Source organism: Nanorana parkeri, unplaced genomic scaffold (assembly GCF_000935625.1).
Source record: "Nanorana parkeri isolate BGI_ZX_2015 unplaced genomic scaffold, ASM93562v1 scaffold774, whole genome shotgun sequence".
In the NCBI taxonomy this organism is placed as follows: Eukaryota; Metazoa; Chordata; class Amphibia; order Anura; family Dicroglossidae; genus Nanorana; species Nanorana parkeri.
In genome coordinates this window covers 560,718-582,910 of record NW_017307042.1, presented here as the reverse complement: position 1 = coordinate 582,910, position 22,193 = coordinate 560,718, and the positions used below count along the sequence as shown (strand labels likewise).

At 38.8% G+C, this 22,193-nt stretch overlaps 1 protein-coding gene across 7 annotated transcripts in view; it reads left to right on the top strand.

The window, feature by feature from the left end:
- RBFOX2 (RNA binding protein, fox-1 homolog 2) overlaps window positions 1-22,193 on the top strand; it is a 300,225-nt gene that overhangs the window by 211,135 nt on the left and 66,897 nt on the right. For all 7 annotated transcript variants that reach the window (XM_018564721.1, XM_018564722.1, XM_018564726.1 and 4 more), the window contains exons 2-5: window positions 2,431-2,655; window positions 3,383-3,523; window positions 8,880-8,933; window positions 21,055-21,147. In XM_018564721.1, the coding sequence (XP_018420223.1) occupies window positions 2,431-2,655; window positions 3,383-3,523; window positions 8,880-8,933; window positions 21,055-21,147 (513 nt within the window). The remainder of the gene's footprint in view (window positions 1-2,430; window positions 2,656-3,382; window positions 3,524-8,879; window positions 8,934-21,054; window positions 21,148-22,193) is intronic.

Genomic DNA, 22,193 nt, shown 5'->3' with positions numbered 1-22,193 from the left:
CTCTCTCTCTCCTCACTGCTCTGCATTAGTTAGTGACAGCGGCTCCGTCCTCCGCCCTCCCCCGCCGCCGGTTCCTTCACTTCTTCTCGGATCCCCGCTGGGGAGAGCAGCGGGGATCCAGAGAAGTGGCGGGGGGGGGGGGCGGGGCGACCTCACCGAGGTCTCTGGTAGATTGCGATCGACCATGTGGGCACCCCTGCACTAAATCATAAACCCCTCACATCCGTGCCTGTAAAAAAGACTTGCAGTATTCCGGAATCCCTTTAGCTGAGCTTTTAAAAACCGGTAAGCCCAGGGCCCACGAGTAGGAATCTGCATTTGTAGAGTTTATTGATGGCACTTCTTTTCCCTTGAAATTTTGTATAACTTGTTTCTAAATTTGTGCAACTTATGTTTTTCTGTTTCTGAATATGAATGGCAAAAAATTGATTGCAAACTCTTGAGTGTAAGAAACTGTTTTGACCGTTTTACCTACGGGAAAACAAAGGCACTTAGTAATTGCTTACTAGGTTATATAATTAATTTTGTAGTAATCTATCACAAAGTAGATGTGAGAAATTAGCTTTCAGAGCTTGGTAAAATTTGCCTTTTTTTTCTCTTACTCATTACCCTTTTTTTTTTTTGTGACTTTCACATTTTGCTTTTTTAAAGATAAGCTACTAGAGGCAGGGTGGATTAGCCAATGTCTAGCTAACTGCCTGACAATTGTCGATAAAAGATATAAAGACTACAAAGAGAGTGCATTGTTTTTAGTGAGTTGGGTAACTCAAAAGCTGGCCATACACATGACAGTTTGATAAATCGAAGGTTGAACCCAGCTGAAAATAACCTGACTGTTTTGGATGAAATTGAAGCCATCCAGTTATTGCCCAGTTTTCCCATCATTAAGGTCATTTTTAAGATCATTTCTTGTGATCCATGAAAACAGTGTGTGGTAAATTGCAAAGATTGCCAGAAACTAAGCAGCCATGTACAATTCCTCCTAGTCGGAAAGTGTTTGGTTTTTTTGCTTTTAAAACTGAAAATGGCAATGTGTGGCCAGTTATAGAACTTTCATTTTGTAGCAATGCAAAACCGGAAACTTACAAACCAGGCTTTTATATCACAATAGGTTTCTACAGAAAGCTGATAACTTTTACATGTACAGTATGTAAAAATGAATAAAAAATGTCAGCAGAAATTTTAATCTGTCTGTTTTTGGCTTTTTTTTCTATGGAATAATCTGATTTGTATATGCATTTTCAATCGTAACCCTCTGTGCTCACCCTGTATTTTTTGTCCCCCTTAGTTGTCTGGTTTTTCCATTTTTGCTAGCTCAGCTCATTTGTCCATCTCTGGAAATGCGTTTAAACTAAAAAGTAAATTTTTTTCATGTCTGCTCACATATAGCCAAGGGTGGATCACTGCACTCCAATCATTTCCAGATGTTGCAGCTCTAACGCTCTGTTAACACACCCACACATCCATCTCACTTTCTTCCCTCATTCTTGTAATCTTAAGATTTATTTAGGGACTATGTAAATGTTTTGTGCAATGTCTCTTTCAAGACTTTAAAACCAATGGACATGCTTGTATGTAGTATGTCGGTGAACTAGGTTCTGACACTCCTCCAGCCCTTGGGAAATAAATGAGAGATTCCCTAGACTTCCTTTTTAAAGTGAATCAAAGTCTTCTTTGGAACCAGGGTTTTCTGGGTTGTTCTTTAAAAAAAAAAAATACTTTACATACTAAGGACAGCTTCCTCGCTGGCTAAAAATGTTTAATATGACACCTAGAGTAAAAACTTTGATTTTTTTTTTCCACAGAAGTAAAATGTAAGTTGTATGTGACCCTATTGTGGAGATTGTCCATGGCTTCCTGTCCCTGTAAACCTTCCATGCTCTTTTCAGAACAAAATAAAATGTTGGATCTTGCTAATCTGTATTCTACAAAAATAAATGTATACTACTCCAGGGGAGTTTCTCTAAAAGCTTATAATTGCTAGTTTGTTGCATTCCGTCAAATAAGTCAGAGAAGGAAAGTAATCGCCACATGCTTTAGCATGGGTCACCTGTGACTTTTTCATACTTTTCAGCATTAAAACAGGTCAGAAGTGACCCCTGCTGCTATTCAACTAATAAGAAAAATTGCTGCAGCCCCGAGTGCTGTGACTTAATTTTCTTTCTGATGTGTTTATGAGATAAGAAAACAGCCATGTAAATTCAGCTGATGATCTAATTACTGAATTTTTTTGTTGGTGTGTCCCGTCTTGGCGTTACTTATAATAGCTCCGCCATGTAGGAGGTAACATGAGGGTTGCAGTTGTTCATAGAGAATTTAGAACATGCCTATATTATGAACGTTCTTGAAAAGTCACATGTTCTCTACAGTTACTTACAGATGCTAAATTGACCGTTTTAATCTAAATTTTAATTTAATGATTTCTTCTAGGGTAACCAGGAGCCGACAGCCACTCCTGACACCATGGTTCAACCATTTGCTGCTATTCCTTTCCCTCCACCACCCCAAAACGGTTTGTCTACAGATTATGGAAACCAACACACACAGGAATATGCCGCTCAATCCACTGATCATGTACTTCCGCTCTATGGAGGAGGGCAAAGTCATCCAGAACATACCACACCAGCCACCAGCACAGCTAGTGCTTCCAACACGGTGCGTATGTGTGTCGTAGCTTTCAACTGTGCCTTTTCTTCACAATATGTTTTTTTTTTTTATGTATGCTCCTGTCTGGCACTGACTGGAGTGTTCGTTTGGAAGTGTTAGAATCTCTTGTCGGGGTTTTTTTTTTGGGCTGGCTGATCTTTTTGGGGAAATTTCCTCTCATTATCGGTCCAGTTTTATAAATCTTCTGCCCAGCTGTGAATGGGGGAATGCTCTTCTCACAGCATTTCAGCCACTAGATGGAGCTGAACAACATAGGAATTTGTTATGCGCCTCAGCTCCACCTAATGGCAGAAATGATATCCAAATGTCATGGGCCCTATATGTCAGGACAGTAAGCGATGGGACATCTCTCCAATGGAGACAGACAAAAATACATTTTAGTAGAGTGGGAAAGGGTTAGAACTTCTGCCATTTTTTTTTTTTAATGCTGTCTGCACCTTCCTGAAAAAAATAAAAATCTTAACAGAAATTTTAACTCTTCCTTAGTCTGTCTAAAATTAGCTAGAGTTAGGATTTAATTATTGCTTTTAATGGTAAAAACTGTTATTTGAAAAAATAGTAATTGCTCATAAGGGATTTATTAATGCAGACTAATAAAATTAGATTGTTCAGGTAAATGTTCCGGCGTATGTCTCAACTAAATGTTGGTAACCTATGACATTCCGATTGACGTTCTTCATTAAATACCCTCTCCATTTTGATTTTCTACATGCAGACAGACGGATCACAGACAGAAGGACAACAACCACAAACCCAGAGCACTGAAAGCACGGAAACCAAAGCAACTCCTAAAAGGCTTCACGTTTCCAATATACCATTTCGCTTTAGAGACCCTGATCTTCGCCAGATGTTTGGGGTGAGTCAGTTTGGTTAGGTTTCTGAACAACTGTAACAGAGTTTTATTGCACGACTCCAAAATGAAAAGATACTCTTCATAAGCAAACGGATAACAACATAAAATACTTGTTGCTGTATAGAGCCGCATATAATGCCCAGCAATACTGCCCAGTATTGGATAAGTTTACTTGAATGTAATCTTTTAATTGTAGCCTCTCCTATGTTACAAAATGCACAACCCACCCGTAAAACATGAATGTCAAAACAGTCGGTAGATATGGGGAGCTGAAGATATAAGCAAGTTGTGCCATTTCCTGTGCAAGTCAACCTTGACCTGTTCCCATCTGCTGTCTAAGCCTCCCGGGTGATGATTAAAGTGTATTTCCTGGCGTGCAGACAAATTTGAGAAACCCCTCTATACATTGTGTTCCTATTCATGCAGCTTATCTAAAAATATTGTAAAATATACGGTCTGTCTTTTTACATGTGTGAAATTGTGGAGCTGGAATTTGGAGCTTCTCTGTACAATTTCAAAATAATTGGAAACTCTGGCTGTTCCCACCGAAAGACTAGTGTTACCTGAATTACTATTTTAAGTTATGAACCGCTATATAAGCATTCACACTTACAGGTATAATATTCTAAGGATTCATTCATGAGATTTTTGAGCTCAACACAATAACAGAATTTATTGGTATATAGTATCAAGACTTAAATACAATGAACCAACAATCTATTTAACTACAACATACAAAGAAAAGATTTAAACATGCCAAATACCCAGACATTGGTATCTAACAGACAAACAGACATACAGTTAAGTGGTGGAAAGATTATATGTATAGTTACCCATTAAACGTCACATGAGGCCCCATCCTGGTGAAAAGAGACCAAGCTGTTTTTTCCAGTCATTAATATAGCCCTCGTGTCCATAGGGATGCATGACAAATCTCCCATTGGTTGCCTCCCAAGGCCTACTGGAGATTGGAGGGTTTCCAAGACCCTCTTTACAACTCCACACCCCTCTCTACGATTGGCCAGTCTACTTGTTATTAGATCAAAGGGTCTTGGCTCCTGATACACAGGATACTGAAGTTGCACCTCTATGGTAATTATCTGGACATGCCTGGGCTCAACAATGACCCTATTTGCAATTCATTGGGCCTGGCACTCCCCTCCACAGTGATAAGCACAACAAAGACTTTATTTCCCTACAAGCTATCAGCACCTCAGGGGAAATATTTAAAACAAGAAATAAAACTATATACATATGTCTTATGAAGATTTGACAAACTCATACGGTAACACTAGGGACATTGGGATTCCACTCATCAACATATAATGCTTCTAGAACTCTAACCCTTTGTTAGCACCGACAGTGTTCACATCTAGTTTACAGCTGATAACGAGATCTGCCAACACAATACAGACAGGGTTAATAGGTTGAAGATTAACTTCCCACCCCCATTACATTCCAGAGGAAAATTCAGTTTAGATAAAACATTACGTTCAGGAAACGGCAAGTAATATGCAAGTAGCAATTAAGTTAAAGACGAACGCTGAGCAGAAACAAAATGAACCCAGTACAGTGGGGCTACTCCTGCACTGCAAAGGTTAACTGCTCGTTTTGGTCTAGGAGGTAAAATAAGAGCAAAAAACTTGCCCAACCCTCTGACCTACCTGGCTGCTTGTTCAGTCGCTATAGCCTCTCTCCCCCTCCACTGCGGTGATGGAATGTCTTTTGGCGTCATTAAGTACAATACATTGTGTTAGATTTGATGACTCACGGATCGTTGGACCCCAGGGTGGAGGGGGAAAGAGTCTGCGTGGACCAGTTTAGCAGCCAGACAGGACTGAGGTTCAGGGGAATGTTTCTTTTTAGAAATGTTCTGGAGCAGAACGAGCATTTAACCCTTAGTGCAGGGGTAGCCACACTGCAAGAGTTTTTTTTTTCTGCTCAGAGTTCTTGTTTAAGCAGTGTGAATGAGAACATGTAACTCATATAAAATGTTATCCCGATTAGGCTGCAAAAGTGTAAATACACTTTTTTATAATGTATTGCTGGCTATGTTTCTAGATCTACTGGTCATTTTGATGTGCTTTTTACTAAAGGTAACCTCTACCTATGTAACTTGTAGGTTTTTATTGAAGAATGTATGTCATAAAGTAGGTCATTAGGTCTGTGTATATAGTAAGATTATAAAAGTAAATACAACAATGTGTTGATATACTCAGAGTAGTGTGTATAAATAGCAAATACATAGCAGGTTTTTGGTTTTTTTTTATCGGATGTTTAGTTTGAGTTGCTCAGATTTTTGATTACTGGCCATAAATTCAGATACATGTATTATATTTTCAGAAAATGCTAAAACATTCACATTGATTAAAAAGCCCTGTATACCAGCTTAAACCATGAAAGTGACATTGATTTTGGTGAATTTCTTTTTTTGATTAGAAGTTGATAAACTGATTTTTATTTTTTGTAATTTTATATAAATCCACTTCCTTAGTAATGCAATTTTATATTGGCCTATTCATCTTTAGATTTATGACCAGTTACTTTACAGTATCTTTTAGACTTCGAGTTGGTTTGCTTTGCACTTGGTAGATTGCACAAAAACTTTGTCACAGTTGTTCAAATATTAAAATCCAAAACAATTCAGTCCACCTGCCTGCTTTTGTAGACACTAGCTTCTTCATTTTAAGTTTCACGCTTATCCTTTTGTGTTTTTACAGTTGGCCACACATTACACTGCCATGTGTTGCCAACACAGTACTAGAAGTACCAGAACAATGTTTTAGATTCACCAACAGCTGTGAAGTGTGATCTTGCAGGCATTCACACTTTAATAGTATTTTAACCACTTGAAGACCAGGGTGTTAAAAACCCCTTCCTGGCCAGGCCATTTTTCAGTATTTAGCGCTGCGGTACTTGAGTGACGTTTATTCAGTCATGCAACGCTGTACTGAAACGGACTTTATACAATTTTTTGGGGACAGATGGAGCTTTCTTTTGGTGGTATTTAATCACCACTGGGGTTTTTATTTTTTACTTTATAACAAAAAAAGTACCCTAAATTTTGAAAAAAAAAAACACTTTTTCCCACTGAAATGTTATGAAAAATGTATTAGCACCCCAATTTTTTGGTAAAATATAAAAGACGGGGTCACGTTCGGATAACTAGGCAAACATGTCCAAACATGTCTAGCTTTAAAAATGCGCAAAAGCGCATAAAAATGACCACACCCAAAATTGGCCCTAGGCAATGCTTTAAAAGCTTTTACCGCTCATCAGTTTAGTGTTATCAGTGATTGATGGCCCTAAAATTATTGCTCTCACACCGATGTTCTCTGCAATATGTAACGTGCGGCGGAATCGTCGTTTTCGCACCTTGGCGCACCTGACGCATGTTTGCATGTGGGGGGGGGGACTTTAAAAACTTTTGTGTTTATTTTTATTTTTTTGTGACAATTTTTTTTTTTAGCTTTTGTTTTATGCTTTAATTTTTTTAAACTTTTTTTTTAACACTTAACTTTATTGCTTTCACATAAAGGGCTAATGTGATAGCCAATTCACATGACAGGTCCTCTTTATGGAGACAGGGGTCTTTAAGACCCCTAACGTCACCTAGGGACCCCCAGAGAAGCTCATGAAGCAGAGATCTGCTTCAGCAGCTTCTCACCGGCATCTGTAACCGGAGAGTGCGCTGAATGCAGAAGTGATGTATACATCACTTCCTACATTCGGGGACCGGAGAGGAAATCAAAGGGAGATCTTGTACTGATCTCCACTGACAGAGTCGCCGTGTCGGGCACAGCGGATTTCGGGACCGGCAGCGGCGCACGAGTGGGGGAGGGGCAGGAAGTCTTAAGGCGCCCTCCCGCTCCTATAAGGCTCCCGTCCAGCTTGGTTTGGTGCCAAACTGGCCATGCGCTTTACAACCTGAATGTGCAATGGCTTCTAGATTTACTAATAAATATGTAGTATACTATCTAAAAATTGTGTTCATTTTGTATACAGTCCCTGTTTTATAGAATTGTTGGTAAATCTAGAAGCTTGTTCACCCTGGGTGTCTTTAAATTGCATGCATTTTTTGCGCTTTAAAGTGTGCGCGTTAAAGGGTTTAAGCTTTAGCAAAAACACTCAGTCCAGCTTGGCTGATTCCACCAGTTTCTTCATTAACACATAAGCCCTGCTCAAATTGTAAGACTAAAATTTTTTTTTTATTTGGCAGCTAATGTGTGTGCACGTTGGGATGCCATTCCAGGGGGAACGATGACGCACATTTTGCCACATGTTGTTGCATCAAACCAGCTTTAAGCAAATATACATTCTCGACGTCCACGTCGGGATCCGCTGCGGCGTCTCAGTATACCGCGAGCTGTAGCTTGTGGTATACTGAGCTTAGGGTAACGGGAGGACGCTAATTTGTGTCCTCCCGTTACCCTAAGGAGAACTATGGGGAAAAACACTGACCCCTTAGTTCTCCTTTTAAGATTGTAATGTGCATGTCTTGTTTTACAATGCACTTATGTATGCTGTCATGGTTTTATAAAATGTAATTCAAGTATTTTCTATGTTTTTGGATCTTTGGTCAGAGCCCACACACCTTTTTAGCTTTTACGGTAATTCAATTCTTTACGCCCGAGTTAAATTCACACTAGCGTTGCGTTTAGAGTGCAGTTATATGCTTTTTCTTTGTGTTTAGAACTTTCTTGTTATTATCGCACATTGCTGCACACTGCATTTCGCTTATTATACAGCAGGTTCCATTTTCACCCAGTGCACACCAATGCATTGGTCTGAACTGGGCCTTTTAGAAACAATGAATTTTAGCTTCCTGATTGCCCAGGAAGCTGGCTCCATGTTCCCTTGCGACTCTGCCGGACAGAGGAAATCACCTTCTGACCACGAGTTCCGGTATTGGGGGGCTAGGCATCGGAGCATTTGGACGAGTACTTGGCCAAATACTCGGTTTCAGCACCGATACTGGTATCAGTGTATCCCTAATATATGGTATTCTGTGTAAATGGTAAAAGGGTAAATGCAGTGGATAGGTCATGTGACCTTTTGAGGCAGCTACTGCGTATGCTTCCTAACAAGAAGATTGGGGAGAATGAGCAGCTTTTTGAGGTTCGTTTTTTTTGTTTTTTTAATTTAAAGATTACAACAACTTTTATTGTTCTGTAGTTTAACTTTTATGAATTAAGGCTTAATTCATGCTACAATTATATACTTTGTCTTGGTGTTGGAAAATAAATTGCACTTTAAAAAAATAAAGACCTTTTTATTACCTCTTCCAGCTGTTCTTTTGATAACATGTTATATTATTTTTTCATTAATTTCTTGAAATTCTCTTTTTATTTTTCTTCAGCAATTTGGCAAAATTCTCGACGTAGAAATAATATTTAATGAAAGAGGATCCAAGGTAGGCCAAGCTTTTTATTTATTTTTGTTATTTACCAATTTTCCAATTTTTAGCTGAACCCCAAAGTTGTGTTCAGATCTCGAGTTATTAGAATGGTCATCAGGGCATAGTCCCTGTTTTGTTATTTCAGCGAGTTAATTTGTAAAATGCTTTGTCTAGATATGACCACTGAATCAGTAGATTTTTTGCCATTGCCATTTTGCCCAGAAGATGCGGTTTTCATATATTTTTTTTATATCAAAAGATCAAACTGTTAAGTGTTCTGCTCTGTGAGGTCAAAACTAGTAAAATATTATCTTTGTGTATGATCATTCCCTTGAAAACGAGACTTAAAACTTGGGTACCCTTAGGTGGCTGTCCATCCTCATCATGACATTAACATACATATTTCTTGGATCACAAGTTACTAGGAGCCTCCAATCTGAGGCTGCTACCTGGTCAGTGTAACAACATTATTGTATATGTGGTGGCTATGCCACAAACTAAAATGGCTTTCCCATTAAATCTAACCGGGTTACTTTAGCTGTCAATTCTAATTTAAAACTGTCAATAAATAGTCATGAATACACTGTTCCACGTTTTGATAGTCTTCAGCAGCTGTCATCTCGCATTTCAGTGCTGGCCCCTCCAAATTAATGAGCAAAAATGCTGTTGTATGCATTCTATGTCCACTGATGTGCTTTGCAGTAACCTGTATTCATCTAAGATCAGCGAGAGCTGTACAGACAACAGCTTAAAGGAGAACCATGGGGTAAGTGTTTTTCCCCATAGTTGTCACACGTCGACTCAGACTATGAGGTTGAGTGAAAATCAATTACCTCATAGTTCTCCTTTCAAGCTTTTGGCTGGGTTCACACCATTTTCCGGACCTGATCTGCAATATAGTGCATTGCGTTTTTGCCGCGTTTGGAAATTATTATTTTTTTTAGTTTAAAATGGTCTTACAGGTGTGTGCCATTGCATTCCAGACCAGACAAAATAGGACAAGCAGTATTTTTCTGGTCTGGTCCGGAACAGACTGCGCTGGTGGGAACAGAGGCCAGAAATAGCATTGGGATGCATTTTGGGCCCAGAAACAGTCTGGTCTGGAGGTGGTGTGAATGGGCCCTTAAGGCTGGGGGTACACCATTTTCCGGACCAGATCTGGAATATAGTGCATTGCGTTTTTACCGCGATTTTTGCTGCGTTTGGAAATGTATTTTTTTTTTTTTTAGCTTAAAATGGTCTTACAGGTGTTTTTAATGCTTTCCAGTGCATTCCAGACCAGACAAAATGAGACAAGCAGTATTTTTCTGGTCTGGTCTGGAACGGACTGCGCTGGTGGGAACAGAGGCCAGAAATAGCATAGGGATACATTGGGATGCATTTTGGGTCCGGAAACGGTCTGGTCTGGAGGTAATCTGGATGTGGTATGAATGGGCCCTTAGTTAGTAGTTGAGTGTGAACATGGAAGTAACTGATGTTCACTCCCTAATAATTTTGTAACTACAACATTTTTGGGGAAGAAACTTAAATTTTGGTGTCCTTCATGCTTTTATCTTCCCAATTATAGTTTCCTAATATTTGGGCACTATTCTTCCTCTGCATCTCACAGTTGGGTTTAAAAACCAAATAAATAAATACTTTTTAGTCTAATTTTTCTTTGCAAATTCCATTTAGCTTTAATTGTTACCATGTGTATCATCTTTTGTCTTTTAAAGGAAACTAGTGTATTTTCAGTAAATACGTATTAATGTAGAATTTACTTAAAAGTAATCTTTCATATTTATTATTGTACTTAATGTAAGGATTTGTAGAGGCTTCCTCTAGTGGTCATCTATATGTAAGGCCGAGCTAGTTTGGTTAGGTTTGACTCGGCGCACAACGAGCAACAGGGAAGCACAGACATTATACAATACTACTAACTATCGAAACAGAGCTTGCATGCATCTTTACTGAGCAAGTATGTCAGCCACTGTGTGTGTATGTATGAAAGTATTGTTCCAAAAAATTATAGTTCTTCTTTGTAGGTGTCTGTTGCCAACTCGAGTAGATGCTCCTCTCCCTGTTGTGTTTTTGCAAAGTATAAATCGTTTGCACTATCTTACATAGTCTCTTTAAATGTACGGTATGTCCTCTGTAATGTTAGAAAAAAAGTTAAACTATATTGCAGTTTACCAGTCATGGCTGGCTTCATTAGTTTTCTTTTTTTTTCAGGCAAAGTACATTTTCTGTAAGTACAGAAACAAACCTTTTTTTTTCCTGCCAGAAATCCACTTTCTGTGCACTGAACTGAAATTTCAAACCATGTTTTTGGCTCAACAGTGATCTTAACTAGGGATGCACCAAAATTTCGTCTGACGAACCAAATTGGCCGAAAATTGCACTTTTGGCAAAATACGGAGTGTGTCATCTTTCGGCCGAAATTACTGTGCATTCCTAGTTTCTCCCGTCTGGCACAGCGTCCAGCAGGGAGGAGAGAAACTGTCAGAGGAAGCAGAGCGGTGTGGGGAAGGAGAGCGATATGAGCCGCCATGTCGCAGGAGACCGGCCTTTCCTCCTGCACTGCCCCCCTCAGCTTCCTGACCAATCGGGATAGAGATCGGTGTGGGGGCGGAGACAGACGTGCACGGTCACAGGTGCCTGAGCCGGCGGTGAGGGAGAGGAGCCAGCTGTCAAAATAGACAGAGGTCTCCTCCCTGCCCCGCCGGCTCGGGTTTCTGTGACAGCGAGTCAGGATGGAGAGTGGTACAAGCAGTTGCGATCAGCTGATTGCTGACTGCTTGTATGTAACGACATAGTATGAGTTACTATGCATCAGTTATGAATGAATAGGAAGTGATCTACCTCACTTCCTGTTCATTCATAATTGTTTACAAAGATTAGAAAATATTTTTTTTCGGTTTCCACCTGGCATTTTTTTTTTAGTTTTAAGATTTTCATTTTGGTGCACCTCTAATCTTAACTTCTCTTTGGAGATCAGCAAGGAGCTGATCTCCCGTCCTCCTCCTCCTGACGCCCTCCGAGCCAATCCCGGGACGCAGACAGGGCAGCGGATCCCGGGATTCAAGGTGAGGGGGTGGGGGGGCACGAACGAGCACATATAGACGATCAGCGGGCTATGGAGCCGCTAATCGCCTATATGTGAAACACCCGGTAACGGGTGTGTGCAATGGTCGGGTCTTTTCTGTCCGTGCGTGCCCGCTAGGGGGCGCGCGCAAGCAGAAAAAAAATTGCCGTCTGGAGACGGCAACCCGCAAATTCTGCAGTGCCGTCCGTCCGTTTTTTTACTACGGGCGGACGGCAAGTGGTTAAACTACAGAACACCTCCCCCTGTGTTATGAAAATGAGAAGTGGACATGGTTTCTGCTTCTCCATAGGTACAGTATGGCGAGTACAGGAAGTGTTATTTGAAAGATCACCAAGTAAAAATAAAGGGAAACCACTACACTGGGAGGTCAGTTAACTGGAATATGTGAAGTTTTTTTTGTTTTTGGGTTTAAATATGCTTTAAACCTCTTTTGGGCCAAGTTCTTCCTTGAGGAGAAATCCAACTTATTAGGCTAGAACTAAACAGGAGATTTTTAGTGGCTTAATATTTATACCAAACTTAGATTTGAAGCTCCTGTACTATGTACTAATAATAAAATAAATATGCAAGATTGTCTACTACTACATGCTACTTCTATAACTTAGTCCATTCATCATATCACGGATTAATCTTTTCAAAATGTAATTGAATTATGTTGCTTTTAATTTATGGAATTTAAAGAGGGTGATGAAGAGCTAATTTCTTTATCAACACAGTGCTGAGCTTTTCAGTTCATAAACACGTGGTTACCAGTTAGCCAGTGGGAGTCAGAGAACGTAGCCACAACATTGTGTGTCCAACAAACTTAAATGCTGTAGTAAATCTGAGGCTATTGGAGGGATCTATGCAGACTTCTGTGAAAGGTGATTGCAGGGCCTTTTGGGAAAATTCATTTTTTTTTTTTTTTGCCATGGTTGCATCAATTGTAGTTTTATTAACGTTCTTATAAAATGGCTTCAGCACAAAATGTGTGTGTGTGTGTGTGTGCGTACGCTTCAGTAGTCACTAACACAGGAAATGATGCAGGTTTGGACTCTGACTTTACTGATTTCCATGTCAGTCAAAGTATAGAAGTTAGTGTGGGGGTGGGCAACTCTGGCCCTCCAGCAGTGCTTTAACTGGAAATCCCAAAATGCTTCTGTCTCTGGGAGTCATATCTGTAACTGTCAGTCTTGCAATGCTTGTAGTACAACAACAGCTGTAGGGTTGGGGTCAGCATAAAAGCCAGAGGGGTAACATTTTCATAAGGTCAGCAATGGTAGCCCCATTAACCTTTTTTCTAATTCCTTTTAGTTTTTAAAGTCCAAATTGATTATAGTCCTGAAAAGGGAAGAGTTAAAACACCTGACTGGGTTTTTTTAAATTTTCTTTTGTCCTGTTTGGGAGATTTCACTTCTGTCCTGTCCTAGAGCATGCAACAGGAAGTAAAAGGAAAGCTCTTCAGAATTAGGCAAATTCCCCATGTAGACGTCATCGGAACAAGTGTCTTCATTGGAAGATTTACCCTCACCTTGTTCTGGTGACGACTTAGAATTTTTGGATTTGTCTTTTATTTTTATTTATTTTTTCTTGATAATAGTCACCACAGCAAATAGAAAGGGTAATCTACCCAGCAGGGACATGTGTAGCAATTTTGAGAGATGTTTTAATCCTTCCCTACACAATCTAAACCGAAAAGAAAATGGTAAATTGTAGGTTCACTACTTTTGATTACATTGTATAAAATGTTAATGTCAGTGTTGAGACTCTACAACAGTGTCTTCTCAATAAGAGTTAAAGCCAAAATTAATTGAAGTTTAGAAGTTAGGTAATTCTCAAATGATGGAAAATTCCTATTAAGGAACGTATGATGTTTTATTTCTTGGCTAGAATGTGGCTGTGACTAATATATGGTAAAAGAACAAGCAGCTAAAAAATAAAGAGGGTACATATTCTGGGATACAAAGGCATCTCTGGGTACTAGGGTGCACATTCTTTAGTATGTCTGTATTATAGAATAAGTGAAAAACATAAAGAATTCAAATAAAATGGATGCTTATCCTAAAGCTTGAAGTATTCATTGGAGAATAATTGTTTTTGAGAACACCTGGTCTGGTTTGGAGCAATTTGGAGGCTGCCATTTCAGAACACATTCTGAAAATGCCAGTTACCAGACTTCTATAGGCTTTGGTATTTTTGGAGAATGACCTAGAACAAGCATGCTGGCTAGGAAAGCCAGAAGTAAATCAACAGTCCTAATCTGCATTTTTCTTCTGTCAGTGACTTAGGTTTTTTTTCATGTCTGGCATTAACTCTTTTCAGCCTTGCAGTCCACTTGGTGCAATGGGTTTTGCAGTTTTTTGTTTGTTTTTTTAAGACCCTCATCTTGCCTGAATCTGCTGTCATGTAACCATCTGTGTTCCCCTTCCCATAATGAAGACAGGTCAGCACAATCCGGTCTCTGTGAAGCTCACTAGTCTTGTTGTTACTCCTTGTACTGTGACATTATGACAGCTTCTAACAGAGCCCCTTTCACAGCCAATGGCCAGTTTCCATGTTACCAGAAGGCAATGTGGCATTGCAAGAAGTACCTGGCCTTTGCCAGAAGCTGACCTTAAGCACACATGCTGATGAGGCAAATTTAAAATATAGTCCTGTTCCGAGTCGGTGACCTAGAAAGTAGGAAAACCATTGGATCAGAAACCTGGGAACTAGCATTTTCTTTGGAGAAATTGACAATGATAACCTTTTATAGCTTAAAGGAAATGCATAGTTTTACATATCTCTATCCAAACTCCATTGATAAAGACCAACTGTAAAGATATATTGCAGATCATTTTTACCTCAAGCGTCTTCTGGTTGGTCTGAAGTTATGGGTCCTTCCCTTTTGTTTGTGTGGGTGTGTATGTGTGTGCTCCTTCTACACTGAATGGCTCTCCCTTAATGATATGTGGATGTTGTTGAGGGCAAGTATTGCATTGATAGCTGCTTTTTATTTTAAATCTTTAATGACCAATTCAATTTCATTATTTTTGGTTGGCATTCTACTTAAAGAATGGTTATTTAAAAAAAAAAAATCTAATAGAATCTTGTGTTGAAAGCATTTGCAATGATTTATGTAAATGGGTGCAGGCCTGTTTGCTCATCATATATGTAAGCTCTGTTTCCTGTTAGAAGTACTGGACACTAAGTGTGCTTGGTTGGATCTGACCTGACAGAGTCTGATAGACCAAGCTATAACTAGTCTCGGCAATCAAAAGTAAGGAGGAAGGGTTTCAAATCCCATTTACTTACAGATGACCACTGGCGGAAACACTGCTTTATCTTACTAGTGCCACACACTAGTGGTGCATTACTGATCTTTTTATCTGCAAATATGCCTACCAAGAAAGGTTTTGTCCGATTTTGAGAACTGATTATCTGCTGCCTCTGCTTTAAAATGGCCACAATGCTTCCTACAGCCAGAGATCAGCTGATTTGGGCTGCCTAGGCCATATTAAAGGGAGCTCAGGAACTGGATTTTTTTTTAATGGCAATGAAAAGTTTTTTTTAAATTTCATTTCAAATAAAATGACTTTACTAATGTTGACATTTGCCTGTTGATTTAAGCAAAGTATGAATTTTGATGATCACATGTTAAACCCTTTTAACAATTGGTGCTGTTTCCATATATATGGAACTGAATGCTATAGTAAGCAAAAAATATGATGATCTTGATTGGCTGCATTAATATTACTTTTGCCAGGGTACCAAAAAAATATGAATGGTAATGGTGCACTAACCCAGTATAAAGACTAAAGAATTCTATCCCAGTCCAGCCAGTCACATGTAATTTCACTGAATTTGTAATCGGCTAAAGATTACCTCTCCTCAGCCTCTCACTGGTGCCACGCTTTGCACAATGTTCTTTGCCTTGTTAAATTAGGTTGACCATGGGAAGAAAGAGATGCTTCAGACAGGTTTTAAAACCTTGTCTATTTTGTTTCCTTGAAGGCAATATGCATTCCATTATGTACAGGAGTAAAAAAAAAATAATACAAATTCAGGCAAATCAGAAATATTGTGTTCGAACTGTTTTGTAAAATATATATCTTGACCATAAAAATAACATATTAAACAAAGTGTGTAAGGATTAGATCTCCTTCAGGTTTATATTGCTATCCACAGTGCTGATGGGGAAGGGGGGGGTCTGGTGGTTTAGCCGCCTCCCTCCCCCGCCAAGTCCTAATAAAACTCTGTTTTTTAATGTCTGTATTGCATTTGGAAATGTTCTCACTTCCTATCTGGTTACATCATTGACGGTAAGTAAGTTGGTCTCTGCCTTGGATAGCAGTACAATCCTGACAGGGGTTCTAATCCTTTGCCACTCATTTTTACTTGCGAATTCAACATTTGAAACATGAATGTGTATTTATTCACTTTAAGCATGTTTTATTTTTGACCTTTCATCAGAACTCTTAACAGTTTGATCTCTTAAGACAAATAATGTCCAAAAATGTGAGCAAAGTTTTACTTTATATACACCACAATAGCACTCACTATGTTTATGTATGTTTGTTTTAAAACACTTAACTAAAACCAGCTGTGGAGTTAAAAAAAATGGATACAGTTAATTTTAACTTGATGCTCCTGTTCCCTTTTCTCTTTTGGAGTTATGTCAGGCAAGCCAATGTAATACGTGGCAGTTTGATTCTTTCCAGGTTCTGCAGGAATTGAGCAGACTGTAAAATGTGGAATTGATCAAAATGTTCCACAGACAAAGCTTTATTACATTTCCCTCCTAAAGCAGTATGGGTAATATAATATTGCTGACTGGTCTGTCTGCCACATCACTTCCTCGGCAAACAGGCTCTAGAAATTCACATTTTTGGTCTCACTCCCTGGTGTTACAATTGATGAGTAAACTGAAACACACCTGACATCATTTTTTTTTTTCTTCCCTAATTTTTTTTTAAACCTCTTTGTTTGCAATTATATTTTGTAGAAAAAGGTCTGTAGGAAAGACATGGAATGGAACAGTCATTAGGTATAGTTTTCACCATCAAACCGAGGGTTTAAAAATATGAATGCAGCAGCTGTGCAGTTGTTACCCTTTAACCAACAATATATTTTGTGATGCTTCCATCAAGCAGCATTTTGATCACTGTTGCCCTTTTGCTGTCTGAAAATAACATTTTGTGATTAATTGATGAACTGGCTTACTACTGGTTCTTTTAGCTTCTGCTTTGTGTCATGTTGAATAATTAACACCGTATAACTTTTGAAATGTAAACCACTACATCAACTATGGGGGTACTAAGTGCTACAGCTTCAAGGGTAGATTTCTTGTCTTTGACAGTGTAGGGTTAAAGTAAAGCTCTATCCATTTCTTCTCTTAGTTTTGGTTTGGAATAATTCCCAAACTGCACTGATTTGACTATAAAAGGTTATTGCATTCAGCTGTGCTGCGTATTCATATTTCTGTTATGCAAGGAAGAGTTGCATTCATATCAACAGAGCAGCACAATTTTTTTGTTAGAACTATTGAATTCGTAATTGTATTTTCAAAAGATATCGCAAATAATGTGAACATATAAATATACTAATATTTTATGGTACATAAAATAGTCTGGCTTGGACAGTCTGGCTTTGTCAGTGTAAGTGTAGTATCCATGAAAGCCATACTCTTATTTTAGTTCAAAAAGCTAAATGTTGACTGGTTGCTGTGGGTTACTGTAATTTTTTTATATCTAAAAAAAATCTAAATCGAAGAACATAAATGTAATATGTTGTTGCTTATGATGTGTTGCCTGTATTTGTTTTCATTTCTCAGGCTAGGAACATTTAAGCAAGTCCCTATTGATCTGGCTAGAAATGCAGTGTCCTCACTTCCTGTGAGCTGAACTGAAATGACAATGATTTTCTACAAATTTCCCAATCCCCCATGTAATGGAGATAGATACCGGAAGTCTGCTTTGGTGTCCATATCAGGGGAGCAGCCTAATGTGACAAAGCTCCTTCTCCATAGATACAAAAGAGTGAGTGAGTGTAGACACCCTAGGACAGGAAGTGTGTTAGCAGGATTGCTGGGTAAAAATAAAGGGGAAAAAAGAAAACTAATTCAGCCATCACATCTAACCTGCAATTAATTACATTTGAGTTTGGGTCTAGATGCGCTTTAATAAGCTAGAACCTCATATATGTGATCTGAAAAATATGAATACATTTTAATACATCTTTATCCAAATTAAGGGAAGCAGCGTAAATAGAAGTTGTAAAAGTTGCCATTGTTGTATGTTTTTACTGGTGCAGGATCTAGGCCATCATCCTCATAAATATAGTGGTCCCAAATTCTGCTCTTTTAAAAACCAATACTCAGTGGTTGCTCCTTTATTATTTGAAAATGCTGACCCTGTTTTACGGTAAAAATCACCAAAGGGGCAGCAAAGTTTTTTTTTTTTATTACATTTTTTGCGATATCTATTGAAAGAAAAATGTCCAACTGTTTATTGTTCTTCTTTTTTTTTCTTTTTTTTTTTGTTCTTATGTGTGTCTTTTTTTTATAACATTTTGTATTCTGAACAGTCCATAGGAAGCGGAAATCCTTCTCCGTTATAAATTAACATTTACAGTTTCATGGTAAATTTTTACTTTATCAGACAGGGAATTTTCATACTTCATATTCTGTTTTCTTTTATTTGCCCGTTTTATTGCTTTGTACATTTCCTCAGTTTTCTTTGCAGCAAAAAAATTATTTTGTTTTAATGCTTAGCCACAGTTTTAAGCTGGATACAAGCATATAACTGGTTTGTAAAATGGGAACTGGTATTTCTGTTTGTGAAGAAAAATACGCTATGTTTAAAACCTTAGTTTTTGCTGCTTTTAGAGCAGTGAAATATTCTAGTTATCTGTAAATCACAAGCTCTAATTTCATAGTTGCCTTGTGTGCTTCTTTTTGATATTTTAAAAATCTGTCCCTGTTATCTTGTTTTTGTTTTGTTTTTTTTTGTGTTCCTGTCCACTGCGATATTTAAGTCATCATTATGTGGAACAGTTTGCCAGAATAAACCCTAGGGATTTTTGCAGGGTCACATTTTTAAAAACGGGCTGCTGTCAATGCCACTATTAATGCACAGGAGACTTAAATAGGCAGTATTATTAAAGTGAATTAGTTATCTCACCCGTGCAATGCAAAGCAACAGGTTTAGGTTGATTTCCACTTTCCCCAGCTGCACACACTTCCCTTTCCTTCCCTCCCCTGCTGCTCTGCTCAGCTGTTGGAAAGACTGTTAGGGCTGGTTCACACCACAACCTCCACGTTCCAGTGCGTTAGGCCTCTGGAACTCAAGGCGGCCGGCTCCCTGCGTTAAGGGGCGGGAGGGAGTGTGGTGGTGCATTGAAATCAATGGCACCGCAGCCACGCCCCCCCCCCGCCCGCAGTGTGATCGCCAGCACCCCGAACATAGGCACATTAGTGCCTGCGTTCCTGTCCAGTGCGATCTGCAAAAATAGTGCTTTGACTTCAATGCACCGCCACGCTCCCTCCCGCCCCTGAACGCAGGGAGCAGGCTGGCTTGCGTTCCAGTGCGTTCCAGAGGCCGAACGCACTGGAATGCGAAGTTTGTGGTGTGAACTGGCCATACACTGATTTTTTTCTCATTCAGGCCTGATGGCTAAATGAGAAAAAAAAGCTCAATCTCCCCTGCTAAAGCAGCTGATCCCAGAGTGGGAAGTGCAATTTTTTCTTTCCCAAGAGGGATCCCAGTTTTCAGCTTAGACACAATTACAATTTTCTATGTTTCTTAAAATAGCAAATTTTCAGTTCAGGGCCACTTTAATCTGCCAAAATATTTAAGTTTGAGGGGCCCAAGCCCAAGCAGTGTTACATAGAATGCAGGAGGCCTGCCTAGCAGTTTGCAAATCGTTTATAACAGGTATGGTTATTTCCAAGAAAACTTTTCAGAGCTGGCAGCAGGGATCAGAAAGATAGCCATGGGTGGTAAGGGTTAAAACAAGCTAAGACATCATTGGGTGACAAGGGAACAGCAGGGTGTTTTTTGCAACAAAACTGACAGATTTGCTTTATCTACCCTCTATATTTTAAATAATCTCCCAACAGAAGTCAGACTGCTAGTTGGTGGCTGTTAATTGTGAACCAGTGATGATCAATTGATAAATATTGCACTGATCACATTTTCTTGAATTAATTTGTCTTTATTATTGGTTCGGGAAACTTGTGTAACAGTGGTAATCTAAGCTATATTCAAGATGCGTCCTACCCTGGCAAGCGGACATTGGTAAAAGCTTGGTTATGGGAGTAAACGTGGAATTTTTATAAATGTAAGAATTTTGTGAAATTTGCTCACTATAATAACAATTCAATCTAAACTCTAAATCTGGCAAAACGATATGACCCAAAATATGCATACTTCTGTTTTTATAAAAATAACTACATTCAAACTGCCATCATGTTATTGAAAGCGGTATGTATAACCAAAGCAAGCACAGCATGATGGGATTTATAGTGCCAGAACATTTAGATTGTTTGGTATATGGCATATTTTTTTTATATGTATTGCTCCCTTTCAATGCTGGTTGAGTGAATCCAATTTAGTGTTGTGCTGCACCATGACGAAATACCTGAACCCATTCAACATCCAGTTATGACTTGGAAATATTGAAGCAAGATTAAATATTTAATTTTACATTCAGCATTGTGGCATTAACAGAACATTGGCTTTAGCAGTATAATCAGTTAGGTTTATTTTTCTTTTGTTTTCCCTGAAGGTATAATTGGTGTCACTACCCCTCACATTGCATGTGTCTGAGCAGCATCAATATGACAGATTAGTGCTCTGTGTTTTCTGACCTTTCACTGTTGCCAAATTAAAAAAAAGAATTTTACAAATCTGAAGTTTTTTGTGTAATTTTTTTTCTCCCTATCCCCCCCATCCCCACCCCAAAGTCTCAAATCTGGCTCTCTGGCGGCTGATGTTCTCTTGTGCTCCCTTTTCACCTTTCCTGGCCCTTCTCTTAGTTCTTCCCCCTTCCCTTCTCTAATGATTTGCATGTATGTCTCCCCTTTGCACGCAGGGTTTTGGTTTTGTAACTTTTGAAACTAGCGCGGATGCTGACCGGGCCCGGGAGAAATTGCACAGCACGGTGATTGAGGGGCGAAAAATCGAGGTGCATGTCTTTACCTGAAACTGGAAGATTGCCAAATGCCAGCAGCTGCACCCCGCTCTTTCCTCTTTCACTTTTCTATACCTCTATCCTGATTTATGTTTCTTTAAATGGCTCAATGTTTTCATCACTGCCCTAAATGCTTGCTTACAATTCTGCTTCACTGTATATTATTTCTTTGTATTTTTAACTTCTGTGTTATACCCTTCATTTTCTTTCTTGTGTCTGCATTGTTTTCTCTCCTTTAATATGTGTGTACGTATTTCCTCTTCATATCTCGGGTAATATCTATATTACCAACATTTCACACATACACAACTACACTTTGTTAAAATATCTCTGTCCTGTTAAAGGTTAATATGAAGGGATTGCTCACTCCTATAGTCTTCACTAGTTTGCCTCATCTGCTCTGAACTACCCAGTGAGTTAATTTATATAATTGACATCAAATATTTAAGGTATTTTACAGAACTATTGCCATTTTTCACAGAATAAACCACAGAAAACCATTGTTGGCATAGGATTTTTAATTTGGTAAAATGATCCAATGTCCCAAGGGTGTAAATAGTTTTGCAGGGAACTAACAAGCGTGTGTGTGCGTGGCCAAATCTTACTGAATATCTATATAGCAGTGCATCTGCATGTTAGACAACAGAGAGAGTCAGATTAAATGTTTTGCTCACTTTTTTTTTTTTTCTTCAGTGCATTCTAGCTGACAAAATGTTTTTTAAACAGAAATGTCAAACATGATACATTTCTGCAAATTTAATGCATGGTTATATTTCCTTTGCTTAATTTAAGATTGGGGGAAAAAAACAAAAAAATGTGGCATGTGCAAAAATTTGGACACAGTGTCGGTCAGTGCTTAGTAACACCCTCATATCAAAATGTAAACCTCCTAATGTTTCCTGTAGCAGTTGACAGGCTATCTATTCCCACTTTAGAAAGCTTTCTCCATTATTTCTGAGGAAATGCTTCCCATAAACATACAATAAGACTAAAGAAATAATATTTTTGTATGTATTTGGGTAGCCGCGTTCAATTGCATG